Consider the following 25008-nt stretch of genomic DNA (forward strand, 5'->3'; position numbering starts at 1 on the left):
GGATTGCATTGAATCTGTAGATTGCTTTGGGTAGTAGAGTCATTTTCACAATGTTGATTCTTCCAATCCAAGAACATGGCATATCTCTCCATCTGTTTGTATCCAACTAAAGACTTTTATCTAAAATATACTGAGAGCAAAATAAAACTGTAAATCAGTGACAGAAAGGCAGCCCCATGGCAAAATGCTTCACCAAAGATGAAACCAAAATGATCAAAGGTATTTAACATAAGTAATAATCAGAGAACTCCATACTTATTCTGGTTTTGTTTATCATAGGGGAAAATTAAAAGGAATCTAAATACAACAAATAGGAAATCAGCTAATTAAAATTTTATAAATATGATAGTAATGCCATTTGATATTTACAAATAATTTAGAATTACATTAATGAGCTTTAACATATTAAAAAGTTTGCAGAACATTATATATCATTGCACTTTGGTAAGAAACTAAGTATTTGTGAATATTTATATATATTATATGATGTCTGAACATATTTTAAAAAGTTAGCTGTGTGTGGATGATGGTACTTGGAATTATTCTAATCATAGTTTTACTCATTTGTATTTTCTATTGTTTCTAAATTGAGCATGTACTGTATTATTTATGTAACTGATAACACATAATGTACCAAAAATAGGGCATTATATCCATTTTTCCATTATCGGAGTCAACTTTATTTTTTTATTGAAATTCTGATCAAATGAACCACTTCTTAGTGTTAGAAAACTGTATTCATGCACATAGACACATAACTGTGTAATATGTGCAGTAGCAACACAAAAAATGTGGGATACTATCCGTATTGTAAAAATATAGGTCAGTTCTGAGTGACTCATCCTTCCTTTTTCTTTTCATTTAAATGGGTCCTTTAATTTTTTGTTTGTTTGTTTCTTTTAATTGCAAATACTACTTAAATCTTGTCTTCTCTTAATATGTCTCCTGCCTCCCTTTTTCCATTCTGTTTTTAGGCTGCTTTAATGTCTTCAATATATGTCTTTATATGTATGTATATATATATATATATATATATATACACACTTTTTTTTTTAGTTTTGAATTTATAGTCTAGAGCTTTTCAAAGGAAAAGTTTGTTATAAGTTTAATTTAAGAATGGAATTCATTTTGATAGCTTTAAGGAACTTACAGTTTAAGATTTTCTCTTAATTTCTGGACATTTCACAGGGGAAAAAAAAGCCCTTTCTAAAGTACATTTTCTGATAAAGTAAATGAGTGTGTTATTTGTAAAATGATTTAGAGCATGTGGGTTTTAACAGGAAAGGATTTGTTTTCTGGCTTTTTCTCTGTCATATCAAGGGTGTGGTTATATTTTTGTTTTGTTTTTTAGTTTGAGTGGGATGTTACTTGACATCCCATCATAAAAATACAGCACATCATAAAAATGTGGTGTGCTGTATTTGTTTTGCCATGACTTCCAAGCAGCTTAGAGATAAATTTAGGGTTCATTGCTTATCCATGTATACACTTGTCTCTTTCAATTTATAACAATTTTTAGGTCATTAATTATCCTTTTTATCCTTTTTGGAAGTAGAGGCAAAAAATGAATATGCATTTATATAAATATATATACATATACACATATATAAGTTCAGTCACACACTCTATGTAAACATGATGTTTTAAATTTTTTTTAGCCAACAAATGGAATCTTCTTGAGCATGTTTCTGATTGTTTTGCCATTGGAATCTATGGCTCATGGCCTCTTCCATGAATTGGGTAACTGTTTAGGAGGAACATCTGTTGGATATGCTATTGTGATTCCCACCAACTTCTGCAGGTACAGTAACCTAGTATAATAAGTAATAGCTACTTGATTCTTAATATTTTGCTAATATTGGTATAAGATGATAGCTCATTTTTTCAAAACTATAATATTCTCAAAGTATAATACTCTTGCTTTTTTATTTTCCATTTATCCCAAATGTTTAAAAACCTTTATCTACTCTGAGTAATAATATAATCTTCAGGGTTCAATTAAAATTTTATTTTTGATAAATGTGATTAGCTTATATTTTAGCTAAAAATCATAAAATATGAATGGATTTTCATAAAATATGAATGGATTTTCTAATTAAAGTTCCTGCCCTTTCTTTAGAGAGGGATATCTTGTTTAAGAAAATGTGAAACAACATGGTGAAGTATAATAGAATGTACACTGGACCTCAGCATCCTAAATTCTAGTTCTGTGTTACTTTAGGCAGATCATAACTTCTCTGGACCTCAGTGTCTTTATCTAAAATGCAAACAATACCATTCTGCCCATATAGAGAAATGTTATGAAGAGCTAATGAGACTATAAATGTAAAAACACTACTAGAAAGTGTCATACAAATACCACGAATTCAAAAACATTGGCAGTGAAGTTAAGTATTTGATTGCAGTTTTATTTGGAAATATTTTTGACCCCAAATGTATGGCAAACCTGTTTCAGTCTGTAAATACTGCCAAATTTTAGTTTTTCTTTTGTAGTTAAGTACCTTTGAAGTAGAAAAAAATAGTTCCTTGCCATTAATGAATTCTGTTGACCAAGCAGTCATCATACTTTCCTTGGCCACGGGTAGGAGAGGGCTTGAAATGAAGTTTTTATCTGATTTCAAATATTTGACATAAAAACACATAGTAAATATTTCCTCCATATTAAAGACTTGATATATAAGTTGAAGATTCTCATGAGAAGTAAAAGAAATACGTTTAGAAGGATCACATAAAGTAAGATGTGACAACTCTGCAGGAAGAATATGTGGAAATAGTAATTTGCACAGTTAGATTTTTATTGTTATAATTTTTGATTATGCATTGCTTTATTCTTTTGCTGTTTTGTGGCTGTTAAATGATACAGAGACAAAATGTTTTGTTCTTTTAATGAAAACTTTTATAGAATTAATAGAATAGTATTGATAATACATGAAGCAAAATATAAAGTTTTCACAATTCCTACTAGAAGTCTCTTTTCTGGATAAGAGTTATGATTTTTTTCTCCTTCAATATTGATTTGATTATGCTAGTTTTAAGACTTGGTTTATTATCTTTACTAAAGTACCGTTTTACATGTATTCCAGGATCAGGTCTAAGTCTTCAGTTAGTATTCAGTAGTATATAAGGCAGTGGACCTAAATAGTAATAATTTTTTAAAATAAATTTATTTATTTTATGTATTCATTTCTGGCTGCGTTGGGTCTTCGTTGCTGCACCTGGGCTTTCTCTTGTTGAGGCGAGCAGGGGCTACTCTTTGTTACAGTGCGCAGGCTTCTCATTGCGGTGGCTTCTCTCATTGCAGAGCACGGGCTCTAGGTGTGCGGGCTTCAGTAGTTGCAGCGCGTGGGCTCAGTAATTATGGCTCACGGGCTCTAGAGCGCAGGCTCAGTACTTGTGGCACATGGGCTTAGTTGCTCCGTGGCATGTGGGATCTTCCCAGACCAGGGCTCGAACTCATGTCCCCTGCATTGGCAGGTGGATTCTTTTTTTTTTTTTTTTTTTTTTTTTTAATTTATTTATGGCTGTGTTGGGTCTTCGTTTCTGTGCGAGGGCTTTCTCTAGTTGCGGCAAATGGGGGCCACTCTTCATCGTGGTGCGCGGGCCTCTCACTATCGCGGCCTCTCTTGTTGCGGAGCACAGGCTCCAGACGCGCAGGCTCAGTAGTTGTGGCTCACGGGCCTAGTTGCTCCGCGGCATGTGGGATCTTCCCAGACCAGGGTTTGAACCCGTGTCCCCTGCATTGGCAGGCAGATTCTCAACCACTGCGCCACCAGGGAAGCCCGGCAGGTGGATTCTTAACCACTGTGCCACCAGGGAAGTCCATAATAATTGTTTTAAAATGTCATTTATTAAAAGGTAAGTTCTATCATTTATGTACCTTTAGTAAAACTTGAACACAACTTTATAAAGACTATCTTTTTCAACACAGAAATTAAATATATAATTTAAAATATCACTTCCAGATTTTGTTAAAATTTTTTTCTCAAAAAAGTACTTTCATTATTGTCCCCACCCAGGTATTCTTGAAACATTTTGGGGGTAGAATTAGTACAGTCTTGCTTTTTAAAGTTTTGTTTAATATCTGTCATTTGGTAAGAAAATATGAATAAAGAATGAAGAGTAGTACTAGCTACATTTGGAGATATTCTCCCAGCTTCCAGTTTTATTGATAAGAAATATAATTTTTAGAAACTAGGCTTTGATTTTCCAAACTTAATTCTTATCACTGTAGAAAATTTAGGAAAGATGTTTTTCTTAAAAAAAAATCCTTCCATTTAATTAGCCACTTATGATTCTTAGATAATTTATTATAAATGAAGAATAGGAATGTGACATAGAATGAACACTTCATAAACACTAAAATGATCTTTTTTTCTCCTTCTTCAGTCCTGATGGTCAGCCAACACTTCTTCCACCAGAACATGTACAGGAGTTAAATTTGAGGTCTACTGGCATGCTCAATGCTATCCAAAGGTTTTTTGCATATCACATGATTGAGACCTATGGATGTGACTATTCCACAAGTGGCCTGTCCTTTGATACTCTACATTCCAAACTGAAAGCTTTCCTTGAACTTCGGACTGTGGATGGACCTAGACATGATACGTATGTTTTGTATTACAGTGGGCACACCCATGGTACAGGAGAGTGGGCTCTTGCAGGTAAATCCACCTCTGGCAATTTCACTATTGTAAAAATATGCCTATTCGTGGAAATCTGTCCTTCACACTGAAACATTAAGTTTCCAAATTCTCAGTTTTCCACTTCACAGATTACCAAGTATACATATGACTGTTTTGTTTGCCTTTTCTCTGGCATACTTGTTTAGCATAATTTTAGTAATCTCTAAAGGTTTTGAAAATTATGTTTTGTGTTGATTGGAAGAAAAAAATCTGACTGCTTGATTTAAGACTTATAATTAGTTTCCCTTTAAAGTATTTTCAGAATTATTAAATGTAGTTACATTTTTCAGAAGCTGATTAACTTATTTGACTAGTAAGTCTTTAAGGTGTTATAGGATGCTGATTTCAGTAGTTCTTCATATATGCAGTTTTATTTATGTTAGAAAGCTCACCATAGTTTTAAGCAGCAGGTGATATGATATGGTTGGAGTAGTGCTTAGGTCAGTGCATGGTCCTCATTTGCCCCAACAGTGTTGTTTGAGGCAAGTTACTCTGTTTCAGTTCTCTCATCTGTAAATAGAAGGGGTAATATTAAGTCTCCTTGCCAAGGGAGAAATGAGACCCTATAAGTCAAAGGCTTTGTTTTATGAATTACTTGCTTAGTGCCTGGAAGAGAGTCTGGCATATAGTAGGAGATCCTTAAGTAATATAGATAGATGGATGAAATCACTGAATGAATCACGAAAAAAGGTAATTTCTTATTTTAGATTAGAAATAGTTTTTAGATTTAATTATATCCTACTTTTTTTCTATAAAATATTTCAGATGTTTTACACCATGAACACAAACAATAAAATAATCATAAAATATAAGTAGAAAACGATATTCAGATCAAAGAAAAATATAAAACAAAAGTATTATGGAAGGACAGAGGTAGAGCGCCAATACAAGAACTCCAGAAGAAAGGAAATAAACTCAAGGTTAAAGGAGACACGATTTCAAACCATCATGGTCTCACTAATTTCATGCCAGATTGGTTTCCAGGGTTTTATTATAAATACATTTTTTGGTTTTGCAAATAAATATTGAATAATTCAATGGCTGTCTAGAAGGAGTAAAGGCAAACGAATACTTACTGAGCACATTTGAAGCACAGCTACTATGCTTGGTACTTTATACACATTATTAGATTTAATCTTCACTTGAAATTTCTTGAAGTAAATACTATCACCTCTATCTTCATTTTTCAGAGGATGAAATGAAAGCTGAAAGTGGTTACATAACTTATCTATAGTCATACTACTACTAAGTGGTGGAATCATGATTCAAGCCCAGATCTCCCTGACCCCTAAAATCTTCCCCCTATTGTACCATGTTGCTGCCAAAGATGAAAACCATGAAGATACAGAAATGGAATGTTCTGGTTCAGTAGATATTTTTGTTAGCATGGTTCACCCATTTTCAAAATATAGAAGAAGCTAGTCAACATTAAAACTACTTCAGTATAGTGGTTTATAAAATCATTTACTTGACCTATACTTTTTAATAACTGTGTAAAATAACTTTTTAATTTTTATGGCTATTTCAAGTTCAGGTAAAGTATAGCATTCTGTGTACTTCAGAGCACAAAAGAAAAAGTTCTAGTCTGTTCAAAAATCTTTACAGAAATATATTTCAGACCCCAAAACAGGGATTGATTATTGAAAACTACTGCAGTGCTTATAATAATAACCTCTTCCCTAAGCAAATGGGTCGAAAAAGGCATAATTTTGGTGGCCATGCATATATCCTTAGTAATTTTTAAGTTTTAAAAGAAAGTAATTTAAGAAGCAAACATGTTGTATGTTTCCATGAAGGATTTATTACTTAATGTAAACATTTTGCCAAAAGTTTGCATTTTTCTTAAGTCCTTTAAAATTTATCTCAAGTATTTTTTAAAAAGTGGCTTTGGAAATAAGTTCTAGATGTTCAGTTTACTGATTTTTTTGTTTGTTTTTAGTTTACTTTTGTGTATGGTGTTAGGGAGTGTTCTAATTTCATTCTTTTACATGTAGCTGTCCAGTTTTCCCAGCACCACTTATTGAAAAGACTGTCTTTTCTCCATTGTATATCCTTGCCTCCTTTGTCATAGATTAGTTGACCCTAGGTGCGCGGGTTAGCTCTGGGCTTTCTATCCTGTTCCATTGATATAAATTTCTGTTTTTGTGCCAGTACCATATTGTCTTGATTACTGTAGCTTTGCAGTATAGTCTTAAGTTGGGGAGGCTGATTCCTCCAGCTCTGTTTTTTTCCCTCAAGAATGCTTTGGCTATTCGGGGTCTTTTGTGTCTCCATACAAATTTTAAGATTTTTGGTTCTAGTTCTGTAAAAAATGCCATTGGTAATTTGATAGGGATTACATTGAATCTGTAGATTGCTTTGGGCAGTATAGTCATTTTCATAATATTGATTCTTCCAATCCAAGAACATGGTATATCTCTCCATCTGTTGGTATCATCTTTAATTTCTTTCATCAGTGTCTTACAGTTTTCTGCATATAGGTCTTTTGTCTGCCTAGGTAGGATTATTCCTAGGTATTTTATTCTTTTTGTTGCAGTGGTAAATGGGGATGTTTCCTTAATTTCTTTCAGATTTTTCATCATTAGTGTATAGGAATGCAAGAGATTTCTGTGCATTAATTTTGTATCCTGCAGCTTTACCAGATTCATTGATTAGCTCTAGTAGTTTTCTGGTGCCATCTTTAGGATTCTCTATGTATAGTAGTATCATGTCATCTGCAAACAGTGACAGTTTTACTTCTTTTCCAATTTGTATTCCTTTTATTTCTTTTTCTTCTCTGATTGCCGTGGCTAGGACTTCCAAAACTATGTTGAATAATAGTGGTAAGAGAGGACATCCTTGTCTTGTTCCTGATCTTAGAGGAACTGCTTTCAGTTTTTCACCATTGAGAATGGTTTGCCTTTATGATATATGGCATTTATTATGTTGAGGTAGGTTCCCTCTATGCCCACTTTCTGGACAGTTTTTATCATAAATGGGTGTTGAATTTTGTCAAAAGCTTTTTTTGCCTCTATTGAGATGATCATGTGGTTTTTATTATGCAATTTGTTAATATGGTGTATCACATTGATTTGCATATATTAAAGAATCCTTGCATCTCTGGGATAAATCCCACTTGATCATGCATGGTGTATGATCCTTTTAACATGTTGTTGGATTCTGTTTGCTAGTATTTCGTTGAGGATTTTTGCATCTATATTCATCAGTGATATTGGTCTGTAATTTTCTTTTTTTGTAGTATCTTTGTCTGGTTTTGGTATCAGGGTGATGGTGGCCTCATAGAACAAGTTTGGGAGTTTTCCTTCCTCTGCAATTTTTTGGAAGTGTCTGAGAAGGATGGGTGTTAGCTCTTCTCTAAATGTGTGATAGAATTCACCTGTGAAGCTATCTGGTCCTGGACTTTTGTTTGTTGGAAGATTTTTTTTTTTTTTTAACATCTTTATTGGGGTATAATTGCTTTACAATGGTGTGCCAGTTTCTGCTTTATAACAAAGTGAATCAGTTATACATATACATATGTTCCCATATCTCTTCCCTCTTGCGTCTCCCTCCCTCCCACTCTCCCTATCCCACCCCTCCAGGCTGTCACAAAGCACCGAGCTAATATCCCTGTGCCATGTGGCTGCTTCCCACTAGCTATCTACCTTGCTACGATTGTTAGTGTGTATATGTCCATGACTCTCGCCCTGTCAAAGCTCACCCTTCCCCCTCCCCATATCCTCAAGTCCGTTCTCCAGTAGGCCTGCGTCTTTATTCCTGTCTTACCTCTAGGTTCTTCATGACATTTTTTTTTCTTAAATTCCATATATATGTGTTAGCATATGGTATTTGTCTTTTTCTTTCTGACTTACTTCACTCTCTATGACAGACTCTAGGTCTATCCATCTCATTACAAATAGCTCAATTTCGTTTCTTTTTAAGGCTGAGTAATATTCCATTGTATATATGTGCCACATCTTCTTTATCCATTCATCTGATGATGGGCACTTAGGTTGTTTCCATCTCTGGGCTATTGTAAATAGAGCTGCAATGAACATTTTGGTACATGACTCTTTTTGAATTTTGGTTTTCTCAGGGTATATGCCCAGTAGTGGGATTGCTGGGTCATATGGTAATTCTATTTGTAGTTTTTTAAGGAACCTCCATAGTGGCTGAACCAATTCACATTCCCACCAGCAGTGCAAGAGTGTTCCCTTTTTTCCACACCCTCTCCAGCATTTATTGTTTCTAGATTTTTTGATGATGGCCATTCTGACTGGTGTGAGATGATATCTCATTGTAGTTTTGATTTGCATTTCTCTAATGATTAATGATGTTGAGCATTCTTTCATGTGTTTGTTGGCAGTCTGTATATCTTCTTTGGAGAAATGTCTATTTAGGTCTTCTGCCCATTTTTGGATTGGGTTGTTTGTTTTTTTGTTATTGAGCTGCATGAGCTGCTTGTAAATTTTGGAGATTAATCCTTTGTCAGTTGCTTCATTTGCAAATATTTTCTCCCATTCTGAGGGTTGTCTTTTGGTCTTGTTTATGGTGTCCTTTGCTGTGCAAAACCTTTGAACTTTCATTAGGTCCCATTTGTTTGTTTTTATTTCCATTACTCTAGGAGGTGGGTCAGAAAGGATCTTGCTGTGATTTATGTCATAGAGTGTTCTGCCTATGTTTTCCTTTAAGAGTTTGATAGTTTCTGGCCTTACATTTAGGTCTTTAATCCATTTTGAGCTTATTTTTGTGTATGGTGTTAGGGAGTGATCTAATCTCATACTTTTACATGTACCTGTCCAGTTTTCCCAGCACCATTTATTGAAGAGGCTGTCCTTTCTCCACTGTACTTTCCTGCCTCCTTTATCAAAGATAAGATGTCCATATATGTGTGGGTTTATCTCTGGGCTTTCTGTCCTGTTCCATTGATCTATATTTCTGTTTTTGTGCCAGTACCATACTGTTTTGATTACTGTAGCTTTGTAGTATAGTCTGAAGTCAGGGAGCCTGATTCCTCCAGCTCCGTTTTTCGTTCTCAAGATTCCTTTGGCTATTCGGGGTCTTTTGTGTTTCCATACAAATTGCGAAATTTTTTGTTCTAGTTTTGTGAAAAATGCCAGTGGTAGTTTGATAGGGATTGCATTGAATCTGTAGATTGCTTTGGGTAGTAGAGTCATTTTCACAATGTTGATTCTTCCCATCCAAGAACATGGTATATCTCTCCATCTATTTGTATCATCTTTAATTTCTTTCATCAGTGTCTTATAATTTTCTGCATACGGGTCTTTCATCTCCTTAGGTAGGTTTATTCCTAGATATTTTATTCTTTTTGTTGTAATGGTAAATGGCAGTGTTTTCTTGATTTCACTTTCAGATTTTTCATCATTAGTATATAGGAATGCCAGAGATTTCTGTGCATTAATTTTGTATCCTGCTACTCTACCAAATTCATTGATTAGCTCTAGTAGTTTTCTGGTAGCATCTTTAGGATTCTCTATGTATAGTATCATGTCATCTGCAAACAGTGACAGCTTTACTTCTTCTTTTCCAATTTGGATTCCTTTTATTTCCTTTTCTTCTCTGATTGCTGTGGCTAAAACTTCCAAAACTATGTTGAATAAGAGTGGTGAGAGTGGGCAACCTTGTCTTGTTCCTGATCTTAGTGGAAATGCTTTCAGTTTTTGTTGGAAGATTTTTAATCACAGTTTCAATTTCATTACTTGTGATTGGTCTGTTCATATCTTCTATTTCTTCAAGGTTCAGTCTTGGAAGCTTATACCTTTCTAAGAATTTGTCCATTTCTTCCAGGTTGTACATTTTATTGGCATAGTGTTGCTAGCAGTAGTCTCTTACGATGCTTTGTATTTCTGCGGTGTTTGTTGTCACTTCTCCTTTTTCGTTTCTAATTTTATTGATTTGAGTCTTCTCCCTCTTTTCTTGATGGCTAATGGCTTATCAATTTTGTTTATCTTTTCCAAGAACCAGCTTTTAGTTTTATTGATCTTTGCTATTGTTTTCTTTGTTTCTATTTCATTTATTTCTGCTCTGATCTTTATGATTGCTTTCCTTCTGCTAACTTTGGGTTTTGTTCTTCTTTCTCTAGTTCCTTTAGCTGTAAGGTTAGATTGTTTGAGATTTTTCTTGTTTCTTGAGGTAGGCTTGTATAGCTATAAACTTCCCTCTTAGAACTGTTTTTGCTCCATCCGAAAGGTTTTGGATCATCGTGTTGTCATTGTCATTTGTCTCTAGGTATTTTTTAATTTCCTCTTTGATTTCTTCAGTGATCTCTTGGTTATTTAGTAACACATTGTTTAGCCGCCATATGTTCGTGTTTTTTCCCCTGTAATTCATTCCTAATCTCATAGTCTTGTGGTCAGAAAAGAAGCTTGATATGATTTCAGTTTTCTTAAATTTACTGAGGTTTGATTTGTGACCCAAGATGTGATCTATCCTGGGGAATGTTCTGTGCGCACTTGAGAAGAAAGTGTAATCTGTTTTGGGATGGAATGTCCATAAATATCAATTAAATCTATCTGGTCTATTGTGTCATTTAAAGCTTGTTTCCTTATTAATTTTCTGTTTGGATGATCTGTCCATTGGTGTAAGTGAGGTGTTAAAGTCCCCCACTCCTCTTTTATAGCCGTTAGCAGTTGCCTTGTGTATTGAGGTGCTCCTATGTTGGGTGCATAAATATTTACAGTTGTTATATCTTCTTCTTGGATTGATCCCTTGATCATTGTGTAGTGTCCTTCCTTGTCTCTTGTAACAATCTTTATTTTAAAGTCAATTTTATCTGATATGAGAATTGCTACTGCAGTTTTCTTTTGATTTCTATTTGCATGGACTACCTTTTTCCATCCTGTCACTTTCAGTCTATATGTGTCCCTAAGGCTGAAGTGGGTCTCTTGTAGACAGCATATATGTGGGTCTTGTTTTTGTATCCATTCATCCAGTCTGTGTCTTTTGGTTGGAGCATCTAATCCATTTACATTTAAGATAATTATTGATATGTATGTTCCTATTACCATTTTCTTAATTTTGGGGGGTTTGTTTTTGTAGGTCTTTTCCTTCTCTTGTATTTCCTGCCTAGAGAAGTTCCTTTAGCCTTTGTTGTAGAGCTGGTTTGGTGGTGGTGAATTCTCTTAGCATTTGCTTGTCTGTAAAGCCTTTAATTTATCCATTGAATCTGAATGAGATCCTTGCTGGGTAATCTTGGTTGCAGGTTCTTCCCTTTCATCGCTTTAAGTATATCATGCCGCTCCCTTCTGGCTTGTAGGGTTTCTGCTGAGAAATCAGCTGTTAACCTTATGGGAGTTCCCTTGTATGTTATTTCTCATTTTTCCCTTGCTGCTTTCAATAATTTTTCTTTGTCTTTAATTTTTGCCAGTTTGATTACTGTGTGTCTTGGCATGTTTCTCCTTGGGTTTATCCTGTATGGGACTCTCTGCGCTTCCTGGACTTGGGTGGCTATTTCCTTTCCCAGGTTAGGGAAGTTTTTGACCATAATCTCTTCAGATGTTTTCTCGGGTCCTTTCTGTCTCTCCTTCTGGGACCCCTATAATGCAAATGTTGTTGCATTTAATGTTGCCTCAGAGGTCTCTTAGGCTTTCATTTCTTTTCATTCTTTTTTCTTTATTCTGTTCCGCAGCAGTGAATTTCACCATTCTGTCTTCCGGGTCACATATCCATTCTTCTGCCTCAGTTATTCTGCTATTGATTCCTTCTAGTGTAGTTTTCATTTCAGTTATTATATTGTTCATCTCTGTTTGTTTGTTCTTTAATTCTTCTAGGTCTTTGTTAAACATTTCTTGCATCTTCTTGATCTTTGCCTCCATTCTTTTTCCGAGGTCCTGGATCATCTTTACTGTCATTATTCTGAATTCTTTTTCTGGAAGGTTGCCTATCTCCACTTCATTTAGTTGTTTTTCTGGGGTTTTATCTTGTTCCTTCATCTGGTACATAGCCCTCTGCCTTTTCATCTTGTCATTCTGTGAATGTGGTTTTTGTTCCACAGGCTGCAGAATTGTAGTTCTTCTTGCTTCTCAGTTTACTGATATTTATATTATCTTTTTCATTTCTTAGGAAATGTAATAGATACCAAGATAAATAGCACAAGTGTTCTTAAATTTTCATTCACTATGAATAAGGAATAATTTATGAACACAAACTCTAAAGTAGGGTAATATTTTAGGCAAATGTCTAGCAGTTACATTCTGCAGTGTTATCTTTATAATATTTTTTTAAGTATGTCAATAAGTTAACCATTATAGAATTCTTCTATTAGGCCAGATGATCTGTTCATGTATGTGTAGAGTCTTTGTTGTAAAAATAGGAAAAAAAATGGAGAAAGCATAGCTTGACAGGCCTTCCCTTTCCCATGAAGGCTAGGTTTTTGTCCCATAATAATTCAGCAACTGTATACTCCCCCACGGCCTGAGGCACCTGGCTCAGTGGATGAGTCCTCTTTTCAGTCAGTTCCTGGCCTTGGCCTGCCTGAAACAACCCTCAAAGGTTGATTCTATCTCAGAAGTAGTATTGAACACCCCTGCTCTGAAGAAAATGCTTTAATTCATTCCAAGCCAAGTGACAAAGAACTCTAAGCACTGAGCTTTATCAATAGGCATTTTTCTAAAAACATCTAAATAGGAAACATCACGACTCAATTTTACTTCAGCAAGTTAAGAGTAGGTCCAAAAATCACTGTGAGAAAGAGAATCTGTATGTGCCCTTTATCCCATACCTTTACTGTTAGTACTTCTTAGAATATGTAGTCTTCTTACATTTATGGGGCTCCATAGTGTAGAACCTGATATTTTTGCCTGTTTGAGGGTAAAAAACAATTATGGTAATGACAAGAGAGACAAATACATTAAAAAATGTAGATAATCTATAAAGCATTTTATCACAGGTAAACAAAGTCTTTAAAAAGCAGTCTCAATTACTTGAACTGTTGGCTTGAATTAGATTACTTGAATCAGATGGCTGTTATCTGAGATAAATGTAAATATTTTGCATCTGGGCCAAAAGCCAAATGCAACATAGAAACTGTTCATAGGAGAAAGCAGAGCAAAACAAAACAAGAGAAGAGAAATAGTATAAAGGGCTTTAATACTGCTTTAAATTTCTTGCTGATATCTAAAGAGTGTGTTTATAAGAGAATTAGTATAGAGTGTGCTGAAGAATATTTATTGAAATAGTTGTAGAAGGCAAGTTAGAACGATGATGCAGGCAAGTTAGAACAATGATGTTTTGTGGCAGATGGAATTTGTATAACTCCTCTTGTAATCTGTGTTGTCCTGTCATCTCCAGAGAAGTTTAATAAAACTGGCCATAAAGAAAAGTGAGCTTGATCATATTTAAAAAGATATCTCCTGGGGCTTCCCTGGTGGCGCAGTGGTTGAGAGTCCACCTGCCAATGCAGGCGACATGGGTTCGTGCCCCGGTCCGGGAAGATCCCACATGCCACAAAGCGGCTAGGCCCGTGAGCCATGGCCACTGAGCCTGTGCGTCCGGAGCCTGTGTTCCGCAACAGGAGAGGCCACAACAGTGAGAGGCCCATGTACCACAAAAAAAAAAAAAATATCATGGAGGTCTTTGTGAAGCAATATGTTAGTAATATGTGAAAAATAGTGTCTCTGAGATGATTGATAGGTATGAGTGTAAGAGCAGTTCATGAAACAAATTTTTCATTGTCACAGTCTAAGATACAGCAGGCTGATGAATAAAAGAATATTAATTATTCATAAAGAATGTCATATACGCTGACTTTATAGGTCATATTATTAATAGAATCCAAATTCTAAAGGATCTCTATCTCTTCAGTATTGTCATTTTGATAGTTTAGCAAAGAGCATGGTTGCTCTTGTTAAAAATACATATTCTGAAGTTAGGTTGTTGGAACTTGTATTAGTAAATTGTAGCATGTTAAAACTTTTTTCTAATTATAAAAGTAACATATATTCAACATAAAAATTTTGGATCACATAAAGAAGTATAACAAACACCACCTGAAATCCAAATACCCGGAAATAACTACTGCTGTTATTTTTGTAGATACACTTCTGTGTCATGCTTTTTCTAATATCATAGATATTTTTGTCATTAAAATATATTTATAAATATTTATTATAAACCTCTTCTCATAAGGTTATACCATAATTTATATCCGTTCCCCCAGTAGTTTCAGATTTTACACTATCTTAGATAGCAGTGGGAAGATGAGCTTTATATGTAATATTTTGTCTGCATTTCTGCCCTTTCCTTAGGGTAAATTCCTAGAATTGGAATGACTGGATTAGAATACCATTTGAGACAGAGCCAGGACTAGGGTGAGGTGAGCATGGCAGTTGCTTGGGACACAGAATTTAAGAGGGTGCTAAAAATTAAATGATGAAGATAACACTTTAATGCAATATATTTAAAAATCAAAAGTTAATGCAAAAAAAAACCCATCCATAATGAACCACATGTAAATACTAGCTGTAAGATATATTTTTAAGTCAGAAATATATTTACTTTAGACCTTTCTGGTATATGTTTTTTTAATCCTTTATTGTTGTTCAGGTATAAAACTGATTTAAAAATAAACCCATTCCAAATTCATTCTTGTTACTGGTAGGAAGGGTGTTTTTCATCTCGTAGGTAACTACATATGAGGAGATAAGTTAATTTATTAGAAGTGTAGAACGGAGTGAGCCAACATTTTCTGTAAGGACCAGATATTTTTGGCTTGGTAGGCCATAAAGTCCCTGTTGCAACTACTTAGCTCTACCATTGTAGTATAAAAACAGCCATAGACAGAATATAAATAAATGAATGTTATTTATAGAAATATGAAATATAAATTTCCTATAATTTTTACATGTCACAAACTTCTCTTTAAAAAAATTTTTTTTACCATTTAAAAATGTAAAATCAGTTCTTAGCTCTCAGGCTATGCAAAACAAGCAGCAGGCTGGATTTGACCACGAGCCATAATTTGCTGCCCCGATGTAGAATATTTGCTTTGCTGTATAATTTTAATTTTTTTCACTAAATTGAACTTTATAAAATAATTTTCTTATTTTATCATAGCATACCCCTTTAATGTGAATAACAGGATGATTGGGGTGTTGGGGGTGTTTTGGTTTTTTTTTTTGGTTTGATTTTTTTACCTGAAGCTGAAAGTCTGTTTTTTGTTTTTAAAAATTCTTCTGAAAGAGATACTTTGAAAAAAAGGCTCCCTCTTTTTTTTTCTTACATATTTTAAGAACTTAAAGAAAATACACTTAAGACAAAAGAGTATTCTTAGTAAGACACTTCAGAAATTCTTGCTCTACTGAACTTTCTGTTGTTCACAGGTGGAGACATACTACGCCTTGACACACTTTTAGAATGGTGGCGAGAAAAGAATGGTTCCTTCTGTTCCCGACTTATTATCATATTAGACAGTGAGAATTCAACCCCCTGGGTGAAAGAAGTGAGAAAAATCAACGACCAGTATATTGCAGTGCAAGGAGCAGAGATGACAAAAACAATAGATATTGAAGAAGCTGACCCACCGCAGCTGGGTGACTTTACAAAAGACTGGGTAGAATATAACTGCAACTCCACTAATAACATCTGCTGGACTGAAAAGGGACGCACAGTGAAAGCAGTGTATGGCGTGTCAAAACGGTGGAGTGACTACACTCTGCATTTGCCAACGGGAAGCGATGTGGCCAAGCACTGGATGTTGTACTTTCCTCGTATTACATATCCACTAGTGCATTTGGCAAATTGGTTGTGTGGTCTGAACCTTTTTTGGATCTGCAAAACTTGTTTTAGGTGCTTGAAAAGATTAAAAATGAGTTGGTTTCTTCCTACCGTGCTGGACACAGGACAAGGCTTCAAACTTGTCAAATCTTAATTTGGAACCCAAAGTGGAATATTGTTGAGAGTTCATTCTACCAGTTATCACTAACTTGCCATTTTTTGCATATTGTATTTTTATTTGTAAAAAATATCTTGTTACTTCTGTAGCTGCTCTCATTTTGTCTTTTCTCCAGTAATTATGGTATATGTAAGGTGTTGGGAATAAGCATTATTTTATACTAAAAATATGTAGGGAGTCACAAATGTTGACTTTGTAAATGCATAAGAGATGTTAAAAATAATAACAATGCACTTTGAGGAATGTTTGCATATGCCTCTGATTAGAAAGAAGACACTCTGCTCTGCAGTGGCCAATGAAGAATTACTAATGCCTTATTTTCTAGGCATAGATTAAAGAATGTAAACCAGACAATTTGTTTACTATTGTAAGAAAACTACCAATTTGCTTACAGAAGATTAGTTTTTGTGAACAGTAGGTTTGAGTTCAAGGCCATTTGAAGAATTACAAGCTCTCTCTTAGACAAGGGAAAAGGAAGAAGTCTGCTTAAAATGAATGCAAAATTTGCTTGTAGTCCATCACGTTTCGTTACTTGGCTATGACCTGTTATCGGTATCACAGAGAAGCCCAAATCACTGTTTAGGTCAAGACATTCTTCATATAGGTAACTGTAAGAAGCTAGAGCCTACAAATTGCTCCTTCATGCATTGTTAGGGGCCTATGAAAGCACTGGCAGTTTTAAGGGTCTTTCTCAGGGTAACAATGTTTTCTTAATGAACAATGTTTCCAGCTACAAATTCCTTCCAAATAAATTGTCTTCCCTTTCAAAAAGTAATCTTAAGAAATTTAGCCATTTGTCATTGATTTAGGCTATTTTCAGTACTGAGAAATGATTTTGATCTCTATAGAGTTAATGCTCTGTCATGAAAACTATTTTTCAGATCCCCATTAGTGGTAACACCTTTTTCTACTGAAGGTCAAAGGATTGGAAACAGGTCATTTTTCTTCATGTATACATGTAATGTATTATGTAAAAAAGTATTCATACTGGCAATTTTACTTAAGCATAATGGTGTGGTTGTAATTTTTAAAACTTAATTCAGTGTTTTCTCGGATTAAAGCAGGCATGGATCAGGGTATCTCCTAAGAGGTAATTTACCTCCTATTCCCTTCCAATAATCCTTACATTCTAAGTTTTCATCTCTGAGAAATAACAAGAAGGGAATAGAATTAAATTGGGGGATAATCTAATCTTTGTTGTTTAAATGGTGTGACGTCTCACCATTAAAGCCATTTTTTCCAGCCTCAGAGAGAGTAAATAATGCCTCTACCATCTTCTACCTGGTGACTTGAAGTTTTAGTTAGGAAGAAGTCACTTAGCGTCAGGGAACTTGTATACCACTATCTATGCAGCGTTGTTATATATAGTCTGATTATTTCTGCGTTTTGAGTATGATTTTCCTAATGTTCTGAATAAAATTTTGTCAAAAATTAATTTTTCACATAATGTGCAAATAACAGTTATTGAATGTTTTAGTGTATTAAGAGAGAGAGTCATAAAAAATGTCCAAGTATTAGAGTTCATGGTTAGTAGCAGGTTGATTTAAAATTTTCCAATATTTGGTTACATATTTATATAAACATCATCCAAATGAAATAGTATATAGTGTTTCATTACTATTCAAAAATAGTGTAGCAGACAAGCCAAGTGTTAAAATTATGAGCTTATAGCTAAAAAACACAGTTTAATTAATGTTAAGTAAAATCTTGTTTTAAATTCTGAGCCAGTATTAAGCCAACTAGCTTTAACTAAAGTGTATCTCTTTACTCTGAGAAAGCCAAACATAAAAGTATATCCTGCATTCTTTATAAAGTGATACTAAGATTTTACTAAAAATCACATTCAAAAGGTAGCAGACATTTTTACAGCCACAAAGCTAATATTTTGATAAATATTTTCTATAAAGTACAACCAAAAAAGGTCTGGGCTAAAAATGTGACTTGAGCCTATTTATTAAGTTTGATGAATTCTCCTACCCAAACAAATAAGACACTATAAATGACTCTTAGGAGATGGCATCCTAAATTAAAGGTGCCTATTTAAAAACATTCAAGTATGATAAATGATAGTATGGAGAAGGAATATTACAGGAAGGCTAAATTGATTGGTTATTTTTACCTAAAGATTAAAAAACAGACCTGACAATGAGACTAATTTTCTTATGGCTTCCATTTTATATATCATGTTTAGGAAGGAGTTACTTGAAGTGATAGAATTTATGTTAGGGCAAAATTTTACCATTCCACTAAAAAGAGATAACATGGAGATGTTTTTCAACATAATGTTGACTTAATTTATTTCCTTATATGATACCTTGCTAAAACCATAAAAGACTCCCCTCTAAAAAATCTTTTTTAAATGTATACACTGTTATGTGATAAGGAGTCAAGTTCTTTTTCTCATAATTTCTCAGTTATGCTATTATTTCATTCAAAAGTTTAATTTGCTCTGACTAAACTCTTTTGGGATATTTGGATTTATCTTTGCATAGCTTTCTATCTCACTCTTCTTAATAAATATGAAATTCTATAGACAAGACCTTTTTCAGAAAACCATTTTTATGAACACTGTTTTCATAAATTACATACTTTTTAAAAGTTACATTGCTAATTCAAATGCATTTATATTTAATGCATTAGTAGGTAGAATTTTTTTGGAGTAAAATCTTCACTAAAGTCTATTTGTAACTGTACATTTTGTTTGTAAATTTTGGCTTGAATATATTTGCTGTTTTGGATACTGCATTTTTTATAGGTATCCTTTCACATTTAGAGCATAGTCTCTTTCAAAATAATGTTCTACATTACCTTTCCACAGGTGATGTGATAGTTAATATTATGTATGCCAAAAGAAAATGGCTTAATTTTAAGCATGTGATTAAGTATATTTGATAGTAAGTGCTCAAAGGAGTTAGATCTGTCAGTACTTTTGAACATCTCCTCTGTTGGGAAGTAACTAGACTGTCATCTCTTTTCAGGCAGAGGCTTGCACATCTTGGTATTTCTGGTACACAATTACCCAGAAGAGTGCCTTGCCTATAATCCTTATTATTTAAAAAATATTTTTGACTGAGTGAATGAATTTAGACTCCTAATGAGAAATTGGAATAACTTGATTGTAAATTATTACATTTTCTTGACAGTTTTACCTTAAGTGGATATTATTTCAAGATCCTCATTAAATTAATAATTACCAAAGACAGTTACAGAATCAGTGAAAGGAAAACTAATATCACATTTGTAGTTAAAGAGCCATAGGATCAAGATTAGGGAAGGAAAAACTTTGTTTGAATGAAAACATAGCTGATATCAATCACCAAAAAGTGGCTTTTTGTGGGTTGAGTCCCTTTTCCTCATGTCTCCAATATGATTAAGGTTGAATCTTTCATTGATTTCCCATTAGAAACATATAGACAGGTTGGAGATTTATCACAAATGGAAATTATTGAAAGTCTGACAGATGAGCAAAGAAAGAATTTGGCTGTGCCTGTCACTGACAACTAGACTGTAAAATCAGAAAAAAAAGTGGGCCTGTGAACATAAGCAGGTTCAGGACAAGTTAGGGAAACTAAAATTATATCAGCTTTGGAGTATCCTCACTAGTTGCAACACATAGGTGTACAGTATAATACAATGAAATTTAAGCAACAATTGTTCCGAGCAACTATTTTGTTGATAAAGTAATTTACATTTATGTTTTTTAGGAAATATTACTTAGACCAAAGATGATTCAAAATTGAAATCTGTAGGCTAATCACTAAGCTTTCTTTAATATGTAAAAACCCTTTTGATTGATTTAAAAATCAAATTGGCCAATCATCTTGTGTGATGACCTCACAGTATTTTTTTTTTTAAGTATGAACTTAAAATAAGTAGAGTAAGTAGACAAGTTTAGTAAAATTCTGTTGTTACTGTTTGGTCTGGACCTAAAAACCTTGATCTATCTTAAATCAGTGTGGCAGGGTCAGTGAGAAACATGGCATATCTCCCTAGATCAGCAATATTTACTCCATGTGAAGTAAAAATATTTTTATATTAAAACATACCAATGTACTGAGCAATATTTGCATTAATTTTTAGTGTAAATCACAAGACTTCAAAGCAATTTTAATATTGCACTAGGTCCTTTGTTCTCCTTACTGCAGAACACTGAAGATTCTTTGGACACAATTTTGGATGTTAATGATACTCTCTATTAAAAAGAAAAAAAAATCCTTTATCTTATGTCCTGGAAACACAAATAGCACGATGAATTTTCGCTAAAAAAGTAATTAAAAAAAAATAATAATTTTGTTTGAATATATATGGAACTTCAGGTGTGTACTGTTTTAATGCAGTTTTATAATAGATATTTCTAGGTTCTTTGGAGTCCTTATACATACTGATTTCTTGTTCTACACAACTAGGTATTGGTAAGGAAAGTGGGGTGAGGATTTTGATTTGTAATCTACATCCCCATGCATTCATACCCATTCTCACCTATTTCTCTGCTATCTAATTAGAAGAGATACTACTCTTTCCAAAACCTAACCTTTGGATTCCTTTCCTCCTTTCTACATAAAACTAATTCATCAATAACAATAAAAATGACAATGGCTATCATCTGTTGAATGTTTTTTATGTTCTAGGCACTGTGCTAACCACTTCTGTATACATGATTTCATTAAACCCTCACAACCACCTTTTGTGATGGATGTACTTTTATTTTATGAATGAGGAAACTGAGGCAATGAACTTAAGTAACTTTCCCCACATGACACATCTATGGATAAGAAGTTGGGTCTCAAACTCAGCTCTAAGCCAGATTTTATGTTGTGGGGACTCCCACATACCAAGAAAAGGAAGGTTTTACTCGGGTATATATACCTACATGCTCTTTAGAGAACTGTTTGCGTATTTTATCAAGGGGGTAGACACCTGGCTATAAGCATGTAAGCATAGGGAAGAGGGGCAATTGGTCAATATAAAGACCTCCAATTATTGTACTAATATCAGCCCCACTTCTCAGCTCCTTCCTTAATTTTCTAGCAGTTTCTGATGCTAGAGCCTTTCTGGGGTTGTACTGGACTGCTCAGACACACCTCCCCAGAAGCATATTCTGGGAGGCTGCTAGGCTAGTGCTTGCTTTTCTCTGCCACCCAGTTCATACTCTTTTATCCATTTTGTCTTTGGATGTGTGCTGAAATCTCTGGTCTGATAATAGATACCCCATTCCCTACATCTTGATGGTATAGTAACCTGTTTATTCCTTTAAACTGGAGGAGAAGATATAGAGGCATGTGTTCACTATCTTGAACTCAAAGCCAAAGTAAGTTTCATTTTAAAAAACCAAATGGTGAGGGCTTCCCTGGTGGCGCAGTGGTTGAGAGTCCGTCTGCCGATGCAGGGGACACGGGTTCGTGCCCCGGTCCGGGAAGATCCCACATGCTGCGGAGCGGCTGGGCCCGTGAGCCATGGCCGCTGAGCCTGCGCGTCCGGAGCCTGTGCTCCACAACGGGAGAGGCCACAACAGTGAGAGGCCCACGTACCGCAAAAAAAAAAAAGGTGAAATTGACTTTTACTTCTGGTTAGTATATAAAATACAAAAGAACTTTGATCCAGCGGAAACATAAGAAAAATTCCAGGTTAAAATAAACATACTCTTTATTGGAGCTGCTGCAGAATAGTACATACAAGCAAATCTAGGTGAAATAAATCCCAGAGAGCAATAATTTCTTCATAAATAAGCAGAGACTGCAGCAGCTTCTATACCTGGGGCAAATGCCTGCCTTGAGTGCTAGTATGTTAGAATCGGAGCTGCCATGGACTGGGAGATTTTGCAGGAAAGAGGAAACCAGGCAAACTTTTGACAGCATTATGGGCTGGTGAGATGGGTCTGCAAGGGCAGTAAGCACTTGACCCAACAATTCTGCCCCCTTTCCCTGGAATTTTGCCAAGAAAGTGGCAGTGGAGGAGAGCCTCATAAGCGAAGAGAATTCATGCAGCTTTGCACATCACACTTAATTGCCAGGGTTGGAATCAAATATGAATCTGAACTATGTAAAACAGATTTATTCCAGTTCAAACACTAAAAAGATCAAATCACTCAGTATCTTGGCAGATGAGGCATGGGAAGTTAGGGACTGGGCTAACTGAAGGTGAACTGAATCTGATTAAAGCTTCTGCCCAGTTCTGGCTCAGGTAAACCTGTGGGAGATTCGGAAGGGTAAGTCCCTCGCCTAAACCACCTAGAATGAAAAGCATGCCATTTCTGAACAGACACAAATTACACTTTTCACTGTTCTTATATGCATAATACAGAATACATTTTTTTAATTATAAGACATGAAGAGGGGAGGAATTGGACCCATTATCAAGAGTGAGCAGTCAAAAGATAGACTTGTAGATTACTAGCACACAAGAATTTTCAAACCAAATGGATATTCTAGGACTAATAAATATGTCAGAAAACTTTAAATCACAGGATGGTACTTGGGGGTGAGGGTTAGTCCCTAGCATAGGGTGTCAGAGTGTGGCAGGAACCACAAAGCGGAGCTATCTGGCATAGACTAAGGAGGACATCCACACCAGGGACAAGGGAAAGATGATAATGGGAGATTGGTTACATAAGCACGGATTTATCAAACATGAAAATATATTTAAGATGATGGGAGCAGATTCTTCTGTTGAAGAAGGGAATTGCAAATATGGAAATGGAGAGAGCTAGAATATCACTAAGGTGTTGGAGTCGAAGAGACAGTATTAGATATAGAAATTAATAAGATGTAAATATGTGTAAGGATATGTGTTTATGTTTTTATACACGTAATCCCTAGCTTTGTTTACTAAGAAGTTCTGAGATTACCAGTGCCCCCATAGCAATGAACACACCTAGATCCCAGATCATGGCTTCTGCATATTATTCTCCACTGAAAGGATCCAGGGCTCTTTGGAGAAATAACTGATTACTTCTAATGAGCCTGGAATATGTTAGTTCCAGAGAGCTGGGACAATTTGAGCATTAGGAAACTAAGTACCCTTACTAAGTGCCCATACACACATATATGTATATCTATATGTGTATATGTATACATATATACATATGCATAAATACTTCATGACTTTAATGAACAGGACAGTAATGTTAAAACAAAGAGGCAGAGGAGGAACCAAGATGGAGGAGTAGAAGGACGTGCTCTCACTCCCTCTTGCGAGAGCACCAGAATCACAACTAGCTACTGGACAATTGTCAACAGGAAGACACTGGAACTCACCAAAAAAGATACCGCACATTCAAAGACAAAGGAGAAGCCACAATGAGATGGTAGGAGGGGCGCAATCACAGTAAAATCAAATCCCATAACTGGTGGGTGGGTGACTCACAGACTTGCGAACACTTATACCAGAGAGGCCCACCCACTAGAGTGAAGGTTCTGAGCCCCACGTCAGGCTTCCCAACCTGGGGGTCCGGCAATGGGAGGAGGAATTCCAAGAGCATCAGACTTTGAAACCTAGTGGGAATTGATTGCAGGACTTGGACAGGACTGGGGGAAACAGAGACTCCACTATTGGAGGGCACACACAAAGTAGTGTGAGCATCGGGACCCATGGATAGGAGCAGTGACCCCAAGGGAGACTAAACCAGACCTACCTGCTAGTGTTTGAGGGTCCCCTGCAGAGGCGGGGGGTGGCTCTGTTTCACTGTGGGGACCAGGACACTGGCAACAGAAGTTCTGGGAAGTGCTCCTTGGTGTGAGCCCTCCCAGAGTCTGTCATAAGCCCCCAAAAAGAGCCCAGGTAGGCTCCAGTGTTGGCTTGCCTCAGGCCAAACAACAAACAGGGAGGGAACCCAGGCCCACCCATCAACAGTCAAGTGGATTAAAGTTTTACTGAGCTCCGCCCACCAGAGCAACAGTCAGCTCTACCCACCACCAGTCCCTCGCATCAAGCCTCTTAGATAGCCTCATCCACCAGAGGGCAGACAGCAGAAGCACTACAATCCTGAAGCCTGTGGAACAAAAAACCACATTCACAGAAAGACAGACAAGATGAAAAGGCAGAGGGCTATGTACCAGATGAAGGAAAAAGATAAAACCCCAGAAAAACAATTAAATGAAGCAAAGATAGGCAACCTTCCAGAAAAAGAATTCTGAATAATGATAGTGAAGATGATCCAGGACCTCAGAAAAAGAATGGAGGCAAAGATTGAGAAGATGCAAGAAATGTTTAACAAAGACCTAGAAGAATTAAAGAACAAACATACAGAGATGAACAACACAATAACTGAAATTAAAACTACACTAGAAGGAATACAATAACAGAATAACTGAGGCAGAAGACCGGATAAGTGACCTGGAAAACAGAATGGTGGAATTCACTGCTGCAGAACAGACTAAAGAAAAAATAATGAAAAGAAATGAAGACAGCCTAAGAGACCTCTGGGACAACATTAAACGC

At 35.4% G+C, this 25008-nt stretch overlaps 1 protein-coding gene across 1 annotated transcript in view; it reads left to right on the forward strand.

Moving 5' to 3' along the window:
- The window catches only part of TMEM168 (transmembrane protein 168), a 55693-nt gene extending 34440 nt beyond the window's left edge, over positions 1-21253 (forward strand). The window contains exons 3-5 of the mRNA XM_022582920.3: positions 1659-1801; positions 4387-4661; positions 16001-21253. Of these exons, the coding sequence (XP_022438628.1) occupies positions 1659-1801; positions 4387-4661; positions 16001-16548 (966 nt within the window). The 3' untranslated portion in view covers positions 16549-21253. The remainder of the gene's footprint in view (positions 1-1658; positions 1802-4386; positions 4662-16000) is intronic.
- The last annotated feature ends 3755 nt before the right edge of the window (positions 21254-25008 follow it).

The sequence above is a fragment of the Delphinapterus leucas genome, chromosome 9 (assembly GCF_059928025.1).
Source record: "Delphinapterus leucas isolate spDelLeu-1000000601 "Yukka" chromosome 9, BTC_Dleu_Yukka2, whole genome shotgun sequence".
NCBI classification, from domain to species: Eukaryota; Metazoa; Chordata; class Mammalia; order Artiodactyla; family Monodontidae; genus Delphinapterus; species Delphinapterus leucas.